Raw genomic sequence first — 3,024 nt, forward strand, 5'->3', positions numbered from 1 at the left:
ATACTTGAATATATTGTTGGTTGGTTGATATGATCTTAAGAAAAAAAAACCTGAATGAAAGTTATGACTAAAGGAAAAAATAAAAATTGGTTGATTTGAATTCAATGATGTGGAATTTATATATGCTCATTAGAATCCAATCTATTGAATTTATTACAATTTATTGAAATTCTCACTTGGGAATTAGGATGGACGGTTTGGTAAATTGTATTTTCTTGCATAGTATATTTTCCTGGATATGATTTTGATGTGTTCAAAGAAAACTTGATATTTCGTGGTGCGGTTATTAAGAAGATCTTGACTGTGATGATGAATTGCAAACGAAGAACGTTTGAAAATTATGGATTAATTCAAGAAATAATTACTTGTCTCGACTATGAATCTATGACAACGATACAAAATAAATGAATCTACACATGAATTAAATATCTATATGTGGTTTGTGCACCACGGGCACTTGAACGATTATAGTACATAGATGATTGCTAATGTTTCCGAAGTAATGTGTTAGTTAAACATTAAAAAGAGGTAATCACTTTAACCCTACCTGATGTTACATATGAACGATAAGTTCTAAAAAAGTGTGCCTAAGGAACATGGAAAAACAACGAACATGTGGAGGTTGCATTCAATGAGGAGTGCGCCTAAGGAGCGAGTAAAAACAAGGAGACGTGGAGGTCACATTTGGTGAGGGCAAACGCAAGCTACTATGATTTCAACTGGTTTTATGCATCGTATGTTTTCTTTCGTTTTGGTTATTTGTTATTCTTTTTCATCTTTGGTGTTTTGGTCAATGAAGGTTTGAGCAAGTAAAGTGAGAAAGTTCATTGTTGTTGCATTTTAATACAAACCAACTTATAAGTTACTGCTATACCGACAAACACATGAAATGAAAATAATCTCAAAACACAATAGAAGAAACATAACAAAGATGTTAATCATTCACAATCATCATTTTACTTGCCTTTCTTACAAAAGCAACAACATAAGAGTATTCATTCCACAAATTTCAAGACTTCCTTTACATTTCCTAGTTACTTCGTTTCAAATTCGTGACGTGTGTTGCTGCCTAATTATTATAACAGATCGGTAAACAGACCATGTTATACTGATAACAAAGCATTTTCTAATATATCTTAAACATAAATTTACTTTTCAATAAAGCTGGCGTCTACTCTCATGCCACCATCTCCACCTGCAAAGAGTTAAAAGGTACAAAAATAAAGTCATTTCTTTGCAGTGAAAATTTTAAAACTTTTTTGTTGAAAAAGTCATATGTACCATAAGATATTTTCAAAAAAGATAAAATATACCCTTTTTGTAGAATCAATTTCTATGTTTTTTTAATGTAAACATTGATTTTGTAATGAAGGAATGCATACCAAAAGAAATCCCATCTTGGTCCAACTTTGGACATTCGGTTTTCGCCATACGGGTAGTCGGTCTCGGCCCTCCTCGTGTTCCGAAAGGCACAACATCCGATGCAATATATGCCGATTAGAAGAAGTATCATGATAACATTGAGAATCGAGAGCTTTCGCCAGTCCCTTCTTATGTCCTCCATCACTCCAGCTTTGCATGAGTCACACTCGTAGCATAATGTGCTCGGATCGTTGCTCCATTTGTAGCAATCTATGTCTTGAGCCATCATCGACATCTCGTAGTTGCATTCACTAGGCGGTTTGCAACATCCTGACTGAAAAAAAGAGTATCAAGTACCAACACTTTATGAGTTAAATATAGCTAACCTATATCACTATTCACTACTATAAAATTGACCTTTAGTGACGGTCATAACCGCTGTAAATCCGTGCCAAAAGCTTTTTGGGACTGATATATAATGTCATACTAGTAATATTTAGTAACGAAGTTTGTGATGATTTTTTTGTATTTCTCATAACAAAAATTTTGAATCACAAATACTAGGCTAAAACTCACTAAGAATTTAACAAATATATTTATGTTTTATTCTTTATAAACATATCTAAAATCATATAAATATAAACAAGAACAATTCAAAACATTTTTTTAACGTTTTTCCCTGGTACTTTCTTTTGTATAGTATTACGTACTCTCGTAAACAAACTTTACATGTAATACATATAATAAACGTTATATTTTTTTTAAGTTATATAATAAAGGTTACATAATACGTAATGTTATGTGTTAATATGTTTCTGATGCTTGAGTAATTATAATTCAACAAAAAATAATAATAGTTTTAACTTTAGGTGAAAAAAAAGAGGAAACTCCCACATGATACATGATACACACTTTTGTGAAATATAATATATGATAAAACATTTATTATATCTTATCTATATTTATCTATCAATCATAAAACATTTTTAAATAATCACTTTAGTAAAAAATAAAATAAAATCCAAGATTATATCACTCTTTGTAAGTTGTATAACTAATAATATTTTACCTGAATTGGAGACATGTCTTTGGTCAAATAGTCAACAGGAGACCACATAACAATATTCCTACAAGTCTTTGACCCCAAAATACAACTCCTAACAGTCATCCAATACTTTGGATCTTCAACTCTTTTCCTTAGCCAAGGTGAATAATCCTCCACCCTATACTCGTTGTACAACCTCCCCGAAACCGCCGTTCCACCGCCCGCTCCCGTCACAACGAACCCGAAAATAGTGACAACCATCAAGGCAGCAATCAACAACAACATGACCACCAAGTACAACCACAAGGCCCATGCCAAGTGGAAGCATGCGCCGATGAACCCGACCAAGGACACGATTAATATTATGAACCCGATGACTAGAAGCGGTGTTTGGAGGAAGTTTTCGCAGGTGGCGCTGCTTCGTGCCATCCATAAGGCACCACCTATTATTGGTATGGAGGCTAATAAGGTGAAGAGGTTTAGTAAACCTATGACAGTGTTACTAAATCTTGACATGTTTGGTTTCCTTAATATGTTTCTCTAAAGTGTGGGATGATAATAAGTGTTGTGTTTTGGTTTTAAAAAGATATATATGTGAACTCTTGGTATATTATGCA

At 33.0% G+C, this 3,024-nt stretch overlaps 1 protein-coding gene across 2 annotated transcripts; it reads right to left on the bottom strand.

Annotated features, from left to right (window-relative positions):
• Positions 1–1,155: 1,155 nt before the first annotated feature.
• Positions 1,156–3,024, bottom strand: LOC143607908 (tetraspanin-6-like). Of its 2 annotated transcripts, XM_077083182.1 has the most exons (3): positions 2,432–3,023; positions 1,383–1,696; positions 1,156–1,195 (listed from the first exon to the last, which is right to left on the bottom strand). In XM_077083182.1, the coding sequence occupies exons 1-3, from the start codon at positions 2,921–2,923 to the stop codon at positions 1,156–1,158; spliced, it is 846 nt and encodes a 281-aa protein (XP_076939297.1). In that variant the 5' UTR covers positions 2,924–3,023. The 2 variants fall into 2 exon arrangements, with proteins under 2 accessions (XP_076939297.1, XP_076939296.1); XM_077083181.1 differs by lacking the exon at positions 1,156–1,195 and having other exon boundaries at positions 1,300–1,696; positions 2,432–3,024.

The sequence above is a fragment of the Bidens hawaiensis genome, unplaced genomic scaffold (assembly GCF_021521415.1).
Source record: "Bidens hawaiensis isolate Kalapana, Puna unplaced genomic scaffold, B.hawaiensis_p1.1 tig00089546_1, whole genome shotgun sequence".
NCBI classification, from domain to species: domain Eukaryota; kingdom Viridiplantae; phylum Streptophyta; class Magnoliopsida; order Asterales; family Asteraceae; genus Bidens; species Bidens hawaiensis.

What these genes read in the sequence shown, in the direction of transcription:
- LOC143607908 (XM_077083181.1), bottom strand. Translation starts at nt 2,923, where the DNA reads ATGTCAAGATTTAGTAACACTGTCATAGGTTTACTAAACCTCTTCACC. An exon ending in AAGACATGTCTCCAATTCAG is followed by an intron (nt 1,697 to 2,431) that starts GTAAAATATTAT and finishes TCTTTTTTTCAG; the next exon opens with TCAGGATGTTGCAAACCGCC.